Genomic DNA, 17,529 nt, shown 5'->3' on the forward strand with positions numbered 1-17,529 from the left:
GGGGGGGCGGGGCCTGGCGGCGGGCCCCGCGCGGCCCTTAAAGCGGCGCGGCCCCTTTGTGGCGGCGCGGGCGGCACCGGGACCGACCCGGCACGGCACCGGCACCACCGGGGCTCCTCCCGGGACATGGCCACGCGCCCCGCAGCCCCGGTGCCGCATCTCCCACATCCGCAGCCCCCGGTCCCGCAGCCCCGGTGCCGATCGCTGCTGTTGGCTACCGGTTATTAGTTCTTAGTCGCCTCGAATGTGGCAGCGCGACGGACACGCGTCACCTCGGGACCGGGGGGTCCCGCTGGCCGTGCGCACACGGGCAGACGCGTCTCCCCGCTTCCCGAGGAAGGGCCGGTTCTCCGGGATGCCCCTGAGCCCCCGGGGCTGGCACAGCTCCGTAGGGCACGTGGGGTGGGCACAGCGGGGCACGGAGCTATGGAAGCTGTGCAGGCAGATGAGGAGCGGGCAGGGGTCCCGATGGGCACAGGGCCCATGGGGACAGGATCCCCCATCACCCAGTGGCAAGTGGGTACTGACCCGCTCTGGCACAGCAGGGCACCCGTGCCAAGACACGTCGGGTCGTACCGTGCCAGGCCATCCAGCTGCTCCCAGCTGTGCCGTTCCCTCCACTGCTTCTCCCCACCTCTTTAATCAGTAAGGCAGTGGCGGCAGCAGCCGTGTCCTTGTGTTTTGTGTCATCCTTATCTCAGCCCCGATAACCATCTCTGTGTTTGTCAAGGTCCCACCTCCACTGCATCTTTCCGGCGACAAAATGGGGGGGAAACAGGGAGAAATGTCACCTTTAGGACCATCAGTTCCCAGGCCGCTCTCCAGGGTGCCTGGAATGTCCTCACAAACAGGTTGTGTGTGTCAGCACCCCGTTCCCTACACACTGGACCCGTTTCCCTCCACGCTGTGTGTCCCTGGAGCTCACGGGGCTTTCCCAAGCTGCTTTTTGGCACTAAAGGGAAGCTCTCCCCACCCCAGCTACTCCTGCCCGCGGTGGAGAAGGAAAAAGAAAGACAGAAGGAAAAGAAAGCCCCGGCGTGAGGTGCCTTTGTTCGGGGCAAGTTATGCGTGAAATCTTTTTGTCCTCCCTAAAGGGAAGCAAAAGTTGCGGTTGATTTGGGGAAAGAGAGGCGAGTGTGGCCTCTCTCTAAAATATAGAGAACATTCAGCAACACCTTTGGTGAATTTTTCCAGTAAAACCCATCGGTGGCCGTGAGCAGTTCAGGAAATCACAATAAGGAAGAAGTGGACACAGTGGAGTTTTACGGACTCCCAATGCACAAGAAACCATTTTTATTTAAAAACAACGCATTCAAGATCGGGTTATGGCACATGAGTGGACGCTGCAGGCACAGCACACCGCAGGGGCACGAGAGGAGCCAGGGCAGGACGTGCCTGGGGACACCCCAGTGCCCCCAGTCCCGCTCACGAGGCTCTCCAGGGGTGTGAGGCTGGACACCAGTGTCCTTCCCACCACCCCGGCCCCCTGTGAACATCAGCCATTTCGAAATAAACAATGCTTTTTAAAGTATGGCCATTAATTACGGAACCTTTATTACAATTATGGCGTTTTCTTCTTCTTTTTTTTTTTCTTTTTTCTTAAATATTTCTATTTTTTTATCGAAAACGACTCCCTCAGGCATCGGAATAAAGACACATTCACTCACAGAAAACCTGCTTTTTCCCTGTTCACAGTCAGTTCTGTGTCACAAACACTTGGTTTTTGGTTCACTCCACGAGTAAACCCGGCCTGTTTTCATGAGCCTTCTCTGAGCAGATGCAAGCGACGAAAATCCACGCCCAGGACGTGTGAAAGGAGGAAGGGAACACGCATTTCCAACCCTATGTACACGCCCTGAGGGGGGTCCTTGGCCCCCATCCCTTTGGCAGCAGGATGGGGCTGCCAGGATCCACTGCGTCGTGACCTTCTTCTTCTTCTTCTTGTTAATCTTTAAAAAATGTAAAATTCAGGAAATAGGAAAATACCCGAGCGGTGGAACTCTGGATCCACGCGGAGGAGGCACCGGAATTCCCAGTCAACACCGAGCTATCGAGAGCAACAGAGACAAAAGAAGCGAAACCTTTTTTAAAATCTAGTCCTAATGGGGGAAGGAACGATAAAACCAAGAGGTTTTTGAGCGGGATGCTAAAATATGAAAGAGCTCTTAAAACATACTGAGTGGCTCCTCTAGAAATGCAAAATATCTCCGCTTTGCTGCTGCTGCTGCTGCACAAATGGCACCCACGGAACGCGAGAAAAAGCTAAATAAAGCTGAGACCCCCCGGCAGGGCGGCGGCTAAAAAGCATCTTTACATCGTGGAAAAGGTTTGTTTTTTTTTTTAGGGCGGGTTTGTTTCCTTTTTTCCTTTTTTTTTTTAGGATTCTCTCTGGAGACCGTTTCATTTCCGGCTTCGGGCACTTCTTTTTTTTTTTTTTTTTGAGACAATCATTTGGCACTTGGAGCTGTGGGTCCTTTTAGGCACAGTGCGACAGGGTGAGCTTGGCCAGCCCCTCGCCGTGCATCCTGTAGAGCAGCTGGAACTCGGCGGGCAGCTGGTGGGACTCCTGCCACTTGGTGGTGAACTTGGTGCCCTTCTTGTCGTAGTAGTGGTACGGGAGGTCCTCCCGCGTGTTGGGGTCGAAGCCGAAGGGCCAGAAGCCGTACAGGTGGATCTCCTCGCAGACGGCCGAGGCCAGGGTGTACATGAGGATGCCCGTGCTCAGCCGCTTGGGCGACAGGTGCTTGTTCCGCCAGTACCTGGGGAAAAAAGGAAGGTGTGTCAGCATCCAGAAAGAACCAAAGGACGCGCCGAGGCAACGACAAAGCTGCCGCTGCTCCCAAAACTAGTTCTGACTCTGCTGCATCAAACCCACCCACCTGTTAACGTGCTGCATGATGTTCCCCGGCCAAGCCAGCTGCACCTTCAGCTGCCCCCGGTGCTCGACGAAGAAGTCGACCAGCGTCCTCGTCACCGTGGCCGACGTGTGGAAGAAGAAGGCCGGGATCCAAAGGATGGCCCCGTCGAGCTTCTTCAGGCTCAGGAAGAAGTTGTTGCGGTCCTGGATGGTCAGGAGGTTGTTGTAGTACTTCTCCAGGATGCTGGGGTTGAAGGTGGTGAGGTTGGTTTTCCTGCCCACGTCTTTCTGGAAAGCCTCGGTGGGGGCGAAGTTGCAGCGGAAGACGAAATCGGATTTATCGATCTCCTGCCCGCACTGGCTCCCGGTGAGGATCCCGCTGTTGCCCACCACGGCGCAGATGTTGTAGTGCTTGTTCAGGATGGGAGACACGTCGGGGAGCAGAGACCTGAAGTTGTTGCTGATGGAGAAGACGTACTTGTGGCTGGAGTAGTCGTAGTGCATCAGCTGCCCGATGCGGACGCTGCTCTTGGTCAGGGAGAAGTTCTTGATGACGTCCACGTGCTGGAGGATTTCCTGCCTGAGAGCAGAAAACACCGAGTTATAGACCCTCCTTTTTGCTGTGGCAGTGGCTTTTAAATTAATATAAATAGCTGGGAATGAGGGGCTGGTTCTGACTGGCACCGACTGTGTCTGTGCCTCTTGGAATTGTGTCGGGATTAAAACATTGGATTGTCTGTGTAAGTCAAGGGTACAGCTCATGGGGAGTGTGTGACATTGTCCTGTTTGTGCTGGGACACGGTGGGCAGGTTTCTGCTGGGGCTCTGTGGCTCCACATCATTCCTGGTGCAGCCAGGTTTGCCTCTAGGTACTCCAAGCAAATCCCGGATATCCAGCTGAATTAACAGGAGCCAATTTATAAATGTCTTTCTGCTCTCAATTAACAAGCTTTGAATCACAAAACCTCTGTCTCCATCTATGCAAATATAGTTCCTTAATGTCTCATCCGGGCGAGCTTTACGAGGGTTATTAGGGAGGCTTACAAAGCAAACAAAACCAACCCTGCTCGGGAATTTCCCTCGCAGGGCATAAAATTAGAAACCCAACACCGCTTTATTTGCCCGTGTTTATGGAAAACAAACAAGGCCTTTCCTCCAGCTCTCCTCCTCCGATGTCTGAGCATTAATGGAGTCCCTCTGGGTGCCCTAATTATGGGCTCTGGCTGCCGGACAAGTGCAAAGGCAGCTCCGGAGGCAGCAGCTAAAAATCACCGGGGGGGTGGCACAGGGACAGGCTGATGGAGCTGGTGGTGCCAGGGATGCAGCAACTGTCACACGGCCTGGGATGTCCCAGGGAGAAGCTGGCACGGGCACAGTGCCACCTCCTCTCTGCGCTCCTGAGGGCAGCGGGCAGCATATGGTGGCACTGGAAGGGAGTGATTTGTCCTGCTGGGCTCGGAGAGCTACCTGAAGGGAGGAGAGGAGCCCAAACCCTGCCCCGAGGGGCGCAGCAGCCCCATCAGAGATGAGAGGCCTGGATTTTGGCTCCTGGGGTGGCATATGTGAGTTGTGAGGTGGCCCCCGAAGCAGCGGGCGTTTGTCAGGGCAGAATTACCCTCCAGGATGGCAGTAGCTGCCTTAAATGGGTAAATGGCTCTATTTTCATCTCTCGAAAAGTTAAATCTCTGCCATCAGCACGTAGATAAAGAGCACAAAGCCGTGCGCCCGCCCCCGCAGCCGGAGCGGAGCCGGAGGCAGGAGCGAGCACTGCACTTGCTCAGAGCCGCCGGCAGCTGGGAACTTTCCCTGGGCGTGTTTTGGCCTCCATGAACATGGCACTTCACGGCTGCTCCAGCCCTGCGTGCTTCCAGTGCGAACCCCCGGAGGAACGACACTTTAAATCCCCCACCCAGGAAACTGGGTCGCGTCCTGGCCCAATAACGCGTGTCCTGCTCTGAAATAATCGAGCCTTCCAGGGGAGCTGCAGCCGCCTGGGGAAACGCTCTGATTCAGCCTTTGTCTCTCGCCGCCGGCAAATCCCTCGGAGCTCGGGGTTTCCAGCGGTCCCTGAGCGCATTCCCTAAAATCCCGGGGGGGGCTCGCTCACCTCTGCTGGGCGAAGGCGCTCCGGTTGAAGGCCCACCTGGAGGGCTTCTCCTGCAGCTCCTGGCTCAGCGAGTTGGTGATGGGCACGAACGAGGGGTCCAGGAACTTCAGCGCGAACTGGGACCTGGGGAAAAGGGCGCACGGGCACCGACCCACGCACGGCACACGCGGGGACACCCACTCGACACACCCGAACACACACACGACACACACACGGACCCGCCGCCCGGTACCCGCCGTGCCCGACCCGCCCCCGCCGCCGCCGCCATCAGCACCGCGGACAGCGCCCGCCGCTCCCCGCCCGCCTGCGGCCGCACCGGGCCGGACGGGGCCCTACCGGCCTCTACCGACCCGTACCGGGCTGTACCGACCCGTACCGGGCTGTACCGACCCGTACCGGGCTGTACCGACCCGTTCCCACTCGCCCCGGGCCGCTCCGAGGTGCCGGAGCCCTCCCGCCCCTCCGCATCCCCGGCGCTGCGGTTCCCACGCCCGGCGCTCCATCCCCGCTCCCCCGGTCCCTCCCGCTCCCAGGGCGCGGCCGGAGCTCCGCATCCCCCGCTGCGGTGGGACCGGGAGCCGCCATCCCGGGCATCCCGAGCCATGCCGAGCATCCCGGGCCGCGCTCACCTGAACCCCGCGTGGAACATGTACATGCGGGGCCCGGCGGGGCCGGCGGCGCGGGGCGCCCCGAAGATGTTGTCCTTCTTGAGCGAGACGTAGCTGATGAGGGAGAGGATGAGCAGCGCGACGCTGAGCATGACGAGCCCCAGCACGCTGGCCACCCGCACCATCTTGCAGCTCCGCATGCCGGAGGCGGCCCCGCGCCTTGGGGCGGGTGCGGGGCGGCCGCGGCGCTTACATGGGGGGCGGCGGCGGGGGCCGGGGCCGGGCCGCGCTCCGAGGGAAAATGGAGGGATGGAGCGCTGAAATGGCAGCCGGGAGAGGCAGCCCCGGCCCCGGCGCCGCCGCCGCCGAGATTCCCCCCCGCCCGCCCCCGGCCCCGGCGCGGCCCCCCCGCAACCGCGGAGAACGCACCCGACAGCCCCGGGGCTCCCCCCGGCAGCCCCAGAGTCCCCCCGGCACCCCCAGGTTTCCCTCCCCGGCAGCCCCAGAGTCCCCCCAGCAGCCCCAGGGTCCCCCCGGCACCCCCAGGTTTCCCTCCCCGGCAGTCCCAGGGTCTCCTCCCAGCAGGGCCCGGTGCCCGAGCCAAGTGTGCCCACCCTGACACCCCCCCAGTGTGCCCACCCTGACACCCCCCCAGTGTGCCCCCGGCAAGCCCGGGGTGCCCAGGGCACCCTTCCCGCTGCCTTGGGGTGCTCTGCAGCCATCCCCCAAAAGCCTGGGGTGGCCGGTGTGGGGCTCAGACTGGCAGCAAGGATCCCCCAAACCCTCTGGGTGTGTGTAGGGCTCGGCCATGGGGAGCTGCTGGGGACGCTGTGACTGTGTCCGGGTGGGTGTTCCATGTCCCCAGCCCCCTGTGACACATTTCCCCGTGCCACCACAGCTCACAGATGGCACACCCGGGGCTGCAGGACCCCGTGCTGGGCAGGGCAGAACCAGTGCTGGCTCGGTTCTTTAAAAACCCGATGTCTGGGGCAAGGTTCATTAAACCAGCCCCTAAATCACCCAGCAAATTCCACGTGAACTCCAAGAGACTTCTGAGGTGAGGAACGTCCCTCCTGGCCGTGACTCCTGCACGCTGCACCTTCTTTCAAACTCCATTTTTCCCCTCACAAAGCTCTGCCCCCCCCCAGCCAGCCCCGAGTTCACTGCGGCGCCTTATAAATAATAAATCCGGTCTTTGTAGCCCCGTCCTTGCTCTGGGCTATATCCTACATGCACCCAGGCTCCCTTTGAAGAGCAGGAACACAGGGCTGGGGTTGGTGTCATGGCCTGCGGTGGGAGTTCCACCCGGGGTCTGCATCCCACTCCTGTGGCTTTGGTGGGGAGAGAGAGGAAAGGCTGGGAATGGAGGATATAAGGGCTGGTTGAGACAGGTTTTTGTGTGCCTGTTGTCCTGGCGAAGTCCCAGCCTTCCCAGGATAAACCAGGGTTGGGAGCACCTGGGAAAGGTGTCTCGGTAGGAAATATTCCAACCCTCAACCTCTCTCCTGAACCCCCCTCCGCAGCCAACAAGTTGCAGCGGTGGAAACAAAGGCAGCTCTCGCTTCAGCTTCCTCCCAGCGAGCAATATGTCAGCAGGAGCCCCCTGGAGAGGCCGCCAGTAAATGAATCAGTGCTAGAAAGTGAAGGATCTCATCCGTGCCGAACGGGGAGAAGGAGTCCTGAGCAGCATCTCCCATTGATTTTCCCCTAATTGACAGCCTGGAGCTGCCTCGCCTCCGTGAGGGGCTGTGGGCAGCTCGGGAGTGCTGGGCACCCTGAGGGGCTGTGGGCAGCTCAGGAGGAGCTGCTGGGCTGGGCACCCCGATTGGGTGAGGATTTGGTGAGGAGAGGCACGGCCACACCACAGAAAAGAAATTGGGATCAAGAATCGCTGGGCACTTAGGAAAGGTTCCCTCTTTTTGGCTTGTGGAAATGGGACAAGAAAGTTGTGCTTTGAAGGTTTCCCCCTGCTGAAATCCGCCTTTTCCAGACCCTCTGTGCCGTTTCCCTCCCTCCTTTTGGGGTATCCAAGCCTGATGTGCTCCGAGTGGTTTTCAAGTCCCTTTAAAACCGGGTGCTGGGGTGTGGAGATCCCTGAATTTATTCCCAGGGCTTGGTTTTCAAGTCCCTTTAAAACCAGGTGCTGGGGTGTGGAGATCCCTGAATTTATCCCCAGGGCTTGGTTTTCAAGTCCCTTTAAAACCGGGTGCTTGGGGTGTGGAGATCCCTGAATTTATCCCCAGGAGCAAATTGCAAACCCTTTCCCGGGGCAAGGCGGCGAGGAGGGAGCACCCGCAGCTCCTGGAACTCCAGAACCCCCTGCACCCCAAACCTTTAGAGCCACAGGGGCCGGGAAGGATCCGTGCGAGCCGCCGGTCCCGCGGTTTCCCTGAGTCACTCCCGGCCGGAGCCCCGAGGTTCCTGCTGAGGCAGCGCCGGGCTCTCTAAATGCTTTTGTTGAACCGGTGCCTAAGTGCTCTCAGCCCGGGCTGGCGGCTGCTGAATCGGGTTTCCTGGGACAATTATTTGGAACATAAGTACCCAAAGTCTGCCCGAGAGCCCTTTTCTAAGTGCTGACGTCGTTTTGTTTTAAAACCCCCTCTGGCGCTGCATCCCTTATTTTAATTATATTTGGGGAAAACGCTTTGCTGGACGCAACGGGATGGAAAACGTGCCGTGTTTTCCCTCGTCCCCAGAGCCCTCGCTCCCCTGGCAGCTCCAGGAATGTGCGGGAATTAAACCCCGAGCGGGAAACAACGGGAATAACCCCGGGGCCCCGGCTGGAAAATCCTAATGAAAAGGCTAAAAGCTGGGAAGAGTTGGGAGCGATTAGTGGTGTGCCCGCGGATTACTCCTCGTCTTTAGGCCCTAATCCCAAATCTCTTCATTTTTTTGGGTTTTTTTTATGGAGCGATTATGGCGGGCAGCGGAACGATTGTGTAAAAATTAATCCCGGGGGGATGAGGAAGGGTTTGGAGCTGGTAAACAAACCTTTCCCGGAGCGAGGGAATTAAGCTCCGGGCCGGGCTCCTGGGGCAGGAGCAGCGGGATCATGGGGTGCCCGGGGATACCCCGCAGCCACAGATCCCACAAAAGGCTTTCCAGGGCTTCCCTGGGGGTGGGAGGTGAGTTTTAAAGGGAAAAGCGGGGCCCCGGCTCGTCCCTCCTCGGGGCTCCGGCTCAAAAAGGTGCTTAAGCCCCGCTGCCAAGCGTGATGGATCTGTAACTATTCTGGAGCCGGCCATGAATATTGCATGTGGATCCACTTATCGGGAGCCTCCCCGGCACGCCAGAGTCGGGATCAGCCCTTTCGGTGCCAGCACGGGGGCTCCTGGAGGGTTTAAACCCTCTTCCTCCCCTCGGCGTTCGACCCCTGCGAGCAAACAGCCCCCGGGATAAATGGATGCGTTTGGGGGAGCGAGGGGAGTGTGAGAGACTCCCGGGGAAAATAAACTGCTGCTGCCGGGGGAGGCTCCACCGATTCCATTAATTAAAGTTCTAATTGTGCTTTGACCTCCTAAGGAGGACCCTTGCCCTGCTCGGCCGAGGGAATTGGATTATTCCTGCCCGGCCCTGGTCGTCAGAGCCTCCTTGGCTGCTAAAATGTTCTATTTCTTAAGCAAACATGGAACTTTCAGCAATAATAATAAACACACTCGTTTATTGAAACAGACACAAGGAATAGTAATTCCATGGGTAATTTCTGGATTCCAAGAGAGCTCCTCTCATCCCTGTGATGCTCTGGGGGTTGGATACTGGGTTGGGAAGCACGTGGTGATGCCAAGGCCTCCGTCCTTCAGCCTCCCCTCCTCGACCTCTAAATCACGGAATTATTCCCTCCCCGGCTGTAATTTTATTTTCCAGCCCTGGCTAACGAGCTCTTTGTGCAACGTATGATAAATGACTCGGGGCAGGATCCTTCTTTTACTTAGGACGGGTAAAAAATGGGCCTTGGCTCCAGGCTGGGCCCACACGGGGCTGGATTTTTCCAGCTCCGCCCCAGCCCTAATTTTGCAGATAAACAGCTTCTATTTCATTAAACGAGCTCTGCCCCCAGAATGTTTGTCTTAGTTATTCCCCGCAAATTAATTCACGGGGCTTTAATCTGTTTAGCATCTGATTAATGGGATTTTTAATCGCCCGTAATAATGATAATAAAAGGCTTTAAAGTAATAAGCGAGGCAGGGAGAGGTGTGTGTTTGTCTTGGCTCTGCCCGTTGTCCTGACAGTCCATAACTCTTGGATCCATCGATCCGGGTGGAAAAACCAGCTCTGCTCTGGATTCCCTCTGGAAAAATCACCTGTTACCCAGGAGGGAGTTTGGGAGAGCAGCACTTGGGGGCTCCTGGAGCCCGGACCCTCCAGTGACACAAATGTCATTCAGCCCCTGCCTCTGATGATGATAATAATAATAATAAAATATAATATAATACAATAATAATAATAATAATAATAATAATGGAATCCCCTCTGCTGCCAGAGCAGGCCCAGCAGTGCCAGACCCCAGCGTGGCCTCAGACAAGCAGGTTTTTGTCTTTTATCCGGTTTTTTATCTGTCCTGCCTTCCCCGGTGCAGAAACTCCCTTTTTTGTACCTCCGAGGGCCTGGAAACCGAGCGTTTTTTGGCCTTGGCGGGGTGAGGGGGAGGTCAGGGTCGGGCACAGGCTGCGGCGTTTCCCAGGGAGGGATCGATACCCGACCAGCCGTGTGCTGGGGGAGGCAAAAAAAGCCTCCCCTGCCTCTCCCCGGGCTCCCTCCTTCCCTCTGCCCGGCTGGAATCGGAAAGAGAGGCATCGATCTCCTCCTCTTTTCGGGGGGGGGGGAAATTGCGGAGCGAGGACGGCTCGAAAGAGTGAGATGGATGGGAGGAAAACGCAGCGCGGATGATGATGTGAGCGGTCCATCCCTCACTCTGGGGATGGATCTGCGGCTCCAGCGGGGAAGGAGAGGAGCACGGGGCCGGGGTGGGCTCTGCTGGGGTCGCTGGGAAGGAGGAGACGTCCCTGCAGAGGTGCTTGGAGCAATCAGGATTAGTGGCAGTTTTTCCCCCCCCGCAGAAGTTCCCACATCCTGCAATCCCCCCTCTCTTCTCGCCAGGCCCCTTTCAGCCGCTGTATTTTTGGCTCCCGGCTCATTTCCACGGCTATTTTCCGTCCTCTCTCCCTAATTTCCCGCCTCCTCCGGTGCCCTGAGTACCTCTGCCCACAATCCCTGCCCCATGCTGAGGGAGGAGCCGCTCCCCTGCTCCTTCCCCGGGGCTTCCATTAACCCATTTTCCCCCATTTTTTTGAGGATAAACACCTAAAAGCCGCCTGTTTTTTGCTCCCGGAGTGGGAAATGGGTTTTTTTCCCCGGGTGCCCCCCACGCGACATTTATTTTGGGTTTTCCCGCTTCCCTCCCCGCTCCTCTTGTCCATCCCACCCTCTGGCATTCCAGGATGCTCCGATTCCTGTTCCCCGTCTCCCTCCTAATCCCCCTCTCTCCCAGAGTTTATGTGGATTAGCAGGTCCCTTTGTTTTATCCCTAAACCCCCCTTGATTCCCAAAACGACCCCTCTAACGGGATCGCGCCCACCTTTTCCAGCCCGGATGCACCTCTGGGATGTGGGTGTGGACTCCGGGGGCTCCTCCCCCTTTCCCTGTCCCTCCTTTCCCTGGCCCTCCCCTCCCATTTATTATTCTGGGATCGCGTTCGAAATCAATTAGCGCAGGGACTCGGAGATGAATGTTCGCCCCTCGGAAAAGAAAAAAAAAAAGGGGATGAAAACATCGCATTTAAATAGAAATCAATTCCCCCTTTCGTGTATTTCTGACCGAAATTAATAGTTTTTAGAGATTTCGAGCGCTTCCCTCTCCTCCTCCCCAGCTCCAGGGATTCAGGGATTGTCCCTCCGGATCCCAGCACCCCCAGGCTCCCCTGAAAGGGATAAAAAGAAGGAAAAATGGCATTTTTGGCCCAAATTCCCCGGATGTGGCGGCCAAATTCCCACAATTCCCTGGAGCCAGGAGTTTTCCCTGGGCTAAAGCCCCCTGGGTGCCCTACGAGTGACCCGTCCCCTCACCCCCAGCTCTTTCCAACCTGGGGAGCCCCCTTTTAATACCATAATCATTTCATTTATTATCCCCCTTCAGCCTCCCAAATCTAATCCCAAATTTCCACCAGCATCTGTCCTCCTCATTCCCTGCCCTGATCCCTTCGATCTGTTTTTTTCCAGCAGCGTGTTCTGATTAATCAGCTCCAACCCCTCCAACCATTTTTCCCTCTCCCATCTGTTTTCCAGTGGGAGTCCCGTGCCCTCATTTACCTCCCTCGCATTTTTAGACGTTTTTAGACATTTTTTTGACATTTTTGGATGATTTCTCCCAGAGAAATCAGCTTTTCAGCCGCCTGGCTCAGGAATAAAACCCGTTCCCAGCCCTCTCTCCAGGTATTGATCCCTGGCTCCATTTTCCTCTCGCTCTCTCCGCTCGATTCCTATTTTTGGTTGGCGCTTCCCGCCGACGGATCCTTCTGGAGCTTCGCCTCCCAAACCCCCTCCCTCCACCCCCAGTGTGCTCCAGCCATTTGTTTTCCCTCTTGGATTCCCTGATTTCCCCCCCTCCCCGTGTTATTTGGGAAATCAATCCCGCTCCGGAGGCTCCGGATGGAAAGGGCCGCCCCTTCCCCGGGCTGGCGCCTTTGACACCCGATAAATCACCGCGGGTTTTTTGGCCCGAAGTGCCATATTTCAAACCCATAATCAGTCCCCCGTCACCCCCTCGCCTTCCTCCAGGCCTCTCCTTCCCTCTGCCCGTGATTTATGTCCCCGGGCGCCGCCGCCGCTCTCGGACATTTCTAAATCCTCCCCCGGATAATTTCTCTCGGCTGCGTTTCCTTAATTACCCCTCTCTGACCTTCCTTTTTCTTTCTTACCCTTCTTGAGCTTCCCGCTTCTCATTTACAGTGTAAAGGTGGTTTCTGAGCCCCCCCGGAGCCGTGGGGACATGGGGGGTTTGGGGTTTGGGGTGGCAGCAGCCCCTTGCCAGCTTGGCAAAGCTGCCCAGGGAAGGGCAGGGGCAGCCGTGCCAACCCCAGGGAGAGGGAAAGCAGAGCAGATAAACTTCGTGGAGCGGCTGGAACGTCTCCCTCGTCATTAATAAACGGGAGATATTTCACCGCGGCTGATCAACAGGGTTGTTAGAGGGGCATTGATCGCGGGGGGGGGGAAATCGCCCTTTTTGTGGGTGCCATTTTTCACCTCTCCGCAACAAAGGGCTCCCCGGGGGGCTCTCGCGAACGGCCCGCGAGGGAGGGACAATTAATTCATTAATTAATACCCCCGAGAGCCTCCGGAGGGGTTGGTGCCTGGGCCAGTTTTGGGGCACAGGGCAGGACGGGCTGTGCCCCCTCCTGCGCCCTCGGAAGCCTCGTGCCAGGATCTTTTCCCAAGGAAATGACCCAAGCTTTTCCATGACAAACCAGGCGGTTTATAGGGTGATAACGAGCCTCAAAAAATCGACATTCCAGGATTTGCCCGGGGAGGGGAAATTTAAAGAGCTCGTTAAGCTGTTTGGGGTTTTTTTGAGCGGTTTGTTTCGAGCGGTTTGTTTGTTTTGCCTCTGGAAGGAGCTGTTTGGGGTTGGATCAAGGTGGTTACTGATGGCAGGGCCTGTTTTATCTGATCCCAAACCAGGATCGATGGGGCGATGGGACACATCCCAGTACCTGGGTGCCCCTGGGACAGGGCACCCAGCCCTGCTCTGCTGGCACAGGGCGCTGATAACATCTGATAACAAACATCTGATAAAACATCGGAAAAAAAAATAACCAGCGCCCGCCGCTTCTGGCCGGGAATATCGATTTTTTTTGGCGTTGGAAAGGGTCAGATTCGAATCGGCGGCACAAAAGAGCGGCTCACAAAGTGCGGCGGGGACGGGGAAGGGACAGGGACAGGACGGGGCCAGGGAGCGCCTTTCCCATGGGAAGGGGCAGCTGCTGCCCGTCCTTGCCGGGAGCGTCCCGCCGGGAGCGCCCGCGGGCTCCGAGGAGGGGATGGAGGGGCCCAGAGCCCTCCCCTGCCTCGGTTTGTCCTCCCAAACCCATCTCCCGGCTCCCAAATCCCATCTCCCGGCTCGTTGTTTGTCATTCCTCGGGAAGCCGCATTTTAATGCCAGAGGCTCCCGACTCTCCCCCGAAGAAAAATAGCTTAATTTCTGCGCTTTGATAGATTTTCCTGAGCCTTCAAAAGGTAGAGAGAGAGAGAGAGAGGCTCTTGAAAATCGGTCGTTGGAGCATCCACAGGCATTTTATAATGGCCGTAAATAGGCCTGTGCTGAATGGCTCTCCAGGCAGCGCCTTCAATGGTGTCCTTGACACTGGGATTATTATCCCCACCGAGGGGGAAAAAAAGGGAAAAAAAAGCAAGGAAACAAAGTCTGGGAGCCTCTCCACGCCGCCATAAATCCCGTGGAATTTCCCGCCCGAAACAAATGGATGCACACGCGAAATTTTGTGAATGAAGGGCAAGAATTTGGGGGGATTTATTTGCTGTTTTTTGGCCCCTTTGCCCGCCTAAATCCTTTCCATCACGAGCCGTTTTCTCGGTGCATAAAAATAAGGTGCCGCTTTCATTCCCGGATTTTTGCAGCCCCCTCACGAGGCAAAAATAGCTCGGCCTAGAAATTTCTCCTGCGGATTTCTCCCCGTGGAAAAAACGAGCCCCGGAGCGGCCTCGGAGCTCCTTCCCGGGGGTGGAAGAGACCTTAAAGCTCCCGTTGTTCCATGGCAGGGACGCTTCCCACTATCCCAGGTTGCTCCAACCCGGCCTTGGACACTTCCAGGGATCCAGGGGCAACTTGTTTGTCCCCTCCCTCTCCCTGATTCTCGCACTCGGGGGTGGCTTTTCCCTCCCCCGCCCCTTCCCGGCACCGCTCGGGCGCTAATTGCTCCCGGTTCCCTCCCTCCCTCCCCGGGGCTGCTTTTCCTGGAAGTGTTTCCGCCTCCATCCATCATTGATGCCGGGCTGGGATTTGGGGTGGAGCGCATCCCGTGGGATCCCACAAAACCGCAGCTCACAGGGTGGTAAAAAATCTCTTTTACCCTTCATTTACGGGTGATTAATGAAGAGCAGGGAACAAAAAAAGAGGTTTTATCCAGCAGATTAATTTCCACGGGTGTTTAAATCCTTGGCAGAGTCGGACGAGGGGGAGATTTAAGGTCCCTTCCCGCCCCAAAACCATTCCAGGATCCCGGGATTCTCCAACCTCCGGTGCTCCAGGAGCAGGTGGAGGGTTTGGAAAATGGGACAGCCTGGAAAATTGAGGCTGAGAGGAGCAATCACAGCTCCAGTTCCCATTTCCCAGGGCAAACCCTCCCCCGGGAATCCTCCGCTTTCCCCATTTTCCGAGCGGATGCACTCGAGGGGAAAACTCATCTCCCGGATCCCCGGGGTGGGACAGGGCCTGGCTGGAGATCCCTGCAGCCATTCCCAGGTTGGATTTGGGCTCTGCTCTCGTTAGTCCTGCAATTAAATGGATTTTAACCCATATTTTGAATAAAAAAGGCCCAATTTAAACCGGTGGGACGCACAGATTCCAGGCTGGAAGCCTCAGTTTCCTTTCCCTGGGAGTGAGTAAACGCCTGTTTAAAGTTACTTCCATCAATAAATAAAGTTATTTACATCAATAAATAAATGTTTACCCCCATTTGAAGCCGCCCTCAGCAAACACAAAAAAAAAATCAATGAAAACCCAGAGCCGCCCGCATTCCCAGCCCCGGCTCAGCATTCCAAGGGCTCGGCTGTGCTGAAAGAGCAGAAAGTTGCACCTTTTAATTTTTCATGGGGGATTAATTTTTAATTTCCCCACATCAGAGAGTTCCCCAGGAGCCTCTCCCGCTTCAAAGCCGATTGATCACACCGGAGTCTTCTGCTCCATGGGGTTTTTATTCCCGATTTTTTTTCCCCCCTCCTTCAGACAAAAGAACTTCCAGAGGATTCCCAAAATCCCCGTGGGTTTTGTTGCTCTGGTTCCCGCCCGTTTTCCCAAGGGAATCACCGACACCGAGAGGTTTCACTCCAGTTTTATTCCACGAGCAAATTTACACCGGGAATTCCGATCCATGGACGGGGAGAGGGGGGCGGATTCCAGGTGGGATCTGCCAGGGAAAAGCCACACAGGGACACCTCTACACTTACAGCACGGAAAGCTCACATTGGAATGACAGGGTCAGGAATATCCACTGGGAATGTGTTGGACATTCCTAATATCCTGCTTTGGAATGGGATTTAAAACAGCACATGGATATGGAGCTGCTGGGCTGCAAATCCTGAGCACTGCCCAAGGAAATAAATATATTTAATCCTTAAAACCCATTTGAGGAATTAATTCATTCCTTTGGGATTCCTCAAATCCCAAGCCCTGCAGCCAAGGAAAAGCTGGGCAGACACACAGTTCCCAGGGAATCTCCTCCTGCCCGGCAGCTTTCACACTAAATATTCCACAAAATTGAGATATGTGAGAAGGAGACACGGGAATATTCCTACTCATGGAAATGTTTCGGGATATCCACTCAATAATCTGCTTTTTCCATAGTTTTTTTCCGGCCCCCAACGGCTCCTCTTTGTCCTTTATTTAAATAAATACCTGCACCAGCAGCAAAAAACACCTTTATATATAAATACTCCCATTTTTCCAAGTTTGTTGTTCCATTCCAAGGGCTTTTTAAATTATTTATATACACCAGGAATTTTTCCTTCCGGCCTGGATGCTTCATCCCAAATTCCAGCCTCTCCCCGGCATTCTGGGAGGGAATCCATGTAAACAAGGAGCTGCTGTGGTAAACACTGACATTCCATGTGGGATCACATCCACCAGGAGGAGCCGGGCTCGGGATGAGGGGCTGCCGGTCCTGCTCCGATCCCGCTCCGATGGCTCTTCCCGCCGGATTCCTCCTGCACGCCGGGGAAAAACGGGGTCAGGAGCCAGCAGGGATGGGATGAGCTCTTGGAATTACAGGGATTCCCTCAGATCCTGGATTCCCTCAGATCCTGGATTCCCTCAGATCCTGGATTCCCTCAGAGCCTGGATTCCCTTAAATCCCAGATTCCCTCAGATCCTGGATTCCCTCAGATCCCGGATTCCTTCAGATCCTGGATTCCCTCAGATCCTGGCTGAGCCCCTCAGAGCTAGGCAGGATTCCCTTAAATCCTGGATTCCCTCAGAGTCTGGATTCCCTCCGATCCTGGATTCCCTCAGAGTCTGGATTCCCTCAGCTCCCTCAGAGCCTGGCAGGATTCCCTTCAATCCCGGATTCCCTCAGATCCTTCCTGAGCCCCTCAGATCCCGGACAGGACCCCCTCAGATCCCTCAGACTCTGGATTCCCTCCGATCCCGAACAGAAACCCTCAGATCCCCCAGACTCTGGATTCCCTCCGATCCCGGCCAGGAACCCTCAGATCCCCTCCCGCTCGGGGCAGAATCACCCGGATTTCCCGGAATCTCCCGGATTCCCGGTGCAGGCCCCACCTAGACCATGAAGCGGTGCTCCTTGCCGTCGTGTGCCATGAGGATGACGTGGCGGTTGGAGGTCCAGATGAGGCGGGCGAGGCGCAGGGCGCTGTGGGGGCCGGGCGAGGCCGGCTGCACCGGCGGCACCTGGAACGTCTTGATGCAGCGCAGCTGCGGCGCCGAGTTCAGCATCCCGATGCTGCCCAGCAGGGACGTGTTCATCTGCACGACACACATTCCTGGTGGGATTCCAGGCACACCCAAAATTCCACCGCCCTGCGACCACCGTGATGGGCCCGAGCGAGAAGGATCACGGAAGGGTTTGGCTCGGAAGGGACCTAAAGGATCGTCCTGTTCCGGTTCTTTCCACCAGACCAGGTTGCTCCAAACCTGGCCTTGAACCCTTCCAGTCTCATCCCACCTGGCCTTGAACCCTTCCAGTCTCATCCTTGAACCCTTCCAGTCTCATCC

General features: G+C 56.6%; 2 protein-coding genes across 2 annotated transcripts in view; both read right to left on the bottom strand.

Moving 5' to 3' along the window:
* Positions 1 to 2,439: 2,439 nt before the first annotated feature.
* ST8SIA3 (ST8 alpha-N-acetyl-neuraminide alpha-2,8-sialyltransferase 3) lies at positions 2,440 to 5,877 on the bottom strand. Its single transcript, XM_027702429.1, has 4 exons — positions 5,593 to 5,877; positions 4,964 to 5,086; positions 2,880 to 3,437; positions 2,440 to 2,759 (listed from the first exon to the last, which is right to left on the bottom strand). The coding sequence occupies exons 1-4, from the start codon at positions 5,769 to 5,771 to the stop codon at positions 2,477 to 2,479; spliced, it is 1,143 nt and encodes a 380-aa protein (XP_027558230.1). The 5' UTR covers positions 5,772 to 5,877; the 3' UTR covers positions 2,440 to 2,476.
* A 384-nt stretch (positions 5,878 to 6,261) lies between these two features.
* WDR7 (WD repeat domain 7) overlaps positions 6,262 to 17,529 on the bottom strand; it is a gene marked incomplete at its 5' end in the record, with an annotated part of 24,298 nt that continues 13,030 nt past the window's right edge. The window contains 3 exons of the mRNA XM_027702459.1: positions 6,262 to 6,272; positions 11,732 to 11,745; positions 17,077 to 17,280. Of these exons, the coding sequence (XP_027558260.1) occupies positions 17,077 to 17,280 (204 nt within the window). The remainder of the gene's footprint in view (positions 6,273 to 11,731; positions 11,746 to 17,076; positions 17,281 to 17,529) is intronic.

This window comes from Neopelma chrysocephalum, unplaced genomic scaffold (assembly GCF_003984885.1).
Source record: "Neopelma chrysocephalum unplaced genomic scaffold, ASM398488v2 Primary Assembly neopelma1_186, whole genome shotgun sequence".
In the NCBI taxonomy this organism is placed as follows: domain Eukaryota; kingdom Metazoa; phylum Chordata; class Aves; order Passeriformes; family Pipridae; genus Neopelma; species Neopelma chrysocephalum.